The following is a 942-nucleotide window of genomic DNA, read 5'->3' as shown; positions in this document are numbered from 1 at the left end:
AGCGATAGAACCACGGCTATACCTCCTGGGGTCGGGCGTCCAACTGAGCCGCCTCCTCTGTCCCTGGAATCCCTCTAGGCGCGTGAGGCTGCTACTGATGAGCTTGTCCTCGACCACGGGGTACTGCTGCTGCTCACCCTGACCCGGGCTCTTCTCCTCGCCGCAGCCCGCCTCCAGAATGCTCAGGCTTTTGCTCATGAAGCGAGCCTCTGGGCAGGGCACATCGAGACTACAGCTGCCCTTATCGGGGAAAAACAGGGGAGAGGAAAATATGTCAGTGATTTTGTTTCCGTTTATATCTCTCAAGCCGAAGGACAAGAATCCAGATGGCAGCTGGATGGGAAAAGTAAGTCCCGTTTGTGTTGTTTTGATCATTAGTGTGTCATTCTAGACACAAGGGACATGGACCTGAGTTCTACGTTAAACCATTGGTGAAAAGGACGCAAAGTAACACCAATAAATGCCTATTACTGTAAGCTACACGGATACAGATAGTCTAGATCGCACTTTTTAGAAAAGTGTTATCAGAAATGTTTTAGATCATTCTGTTTCCTAGCCCTTTGTGGGTGGTTGGCGGGTGCTCTGGTGTGGTTTGCTCCTTCTTTCCTATCGTCCCTATCTGCCCTCCTTCTTTTTTAATGTTTGTTTCTTTCTTGTAACACCTCTAATCTTCGGCATTTATATGACCTTATTGTGTTGCAAGTGCCGTAAAACTCTTACCAGAACTAGCCCTTTAAAAAGGTTTAAAAATATACATTTGAAGTTAGCTTTCTTTTTCAGCCTGGTTCTTTTTCGGCTTGGTTCTATATCAGAGACGGGCGGTAGATAGGTCTGGCCTCGTGAATAACCTACGTTGTGTCGAAAGCGGCGTTGAACTTGGGGCGGGGGTTGGGGCAAGTTGAGGGCGAAACGGTGAATTCGGAGGTCCCGCTTCGTAAGAAA

General features: G+C 48.1%; 1 protein-coding gene across 1 annotated transcript in view; it reads right to left on the bottom strand.

The window, feature by feature from the left end:
* Nucleotides 1-22: 22 nt before the first annotated feature.
* The window catches only part of LOC101850139 (homeobox protein abdominal-A), a gene marked incomplete at both ends in the record, with an annotated part of 2,535 nt that continues 1,615 nt past the window's right edge, over nt 23-942 (bottom strand). Inside the window, one exon of the mRNA XM_005113553.2 lies at nt 23-240. Within this exon, the coding sequence (XP_005113610.2) occupies nt 23-240 (218 nt within the window). The remainder of the gene's footprint in view (nt 241-942) is intronic.

The sequence above is a fragment of the Aplysia californica genome, unplaced genomic scaffold (genome assembly GCF_000002075.1).
Source record: "Aplysia californica isolate F4 #8 unplaced genomic scaffold, AplCal3.0 scaffold03409, whole genome shotgun sequence".
Lineage (NCBI taxonomy): Eukaryota > Metazoa > Mollusca > Gastropoda > Aplysiida > Aplysiidae > Aplysia > Aplysia californica.
The sequence above is the reverse complement of the archived record's forward strand: the minus strand, read 5'-3'. Positions and strand labels throughout refer to the sequence as shown.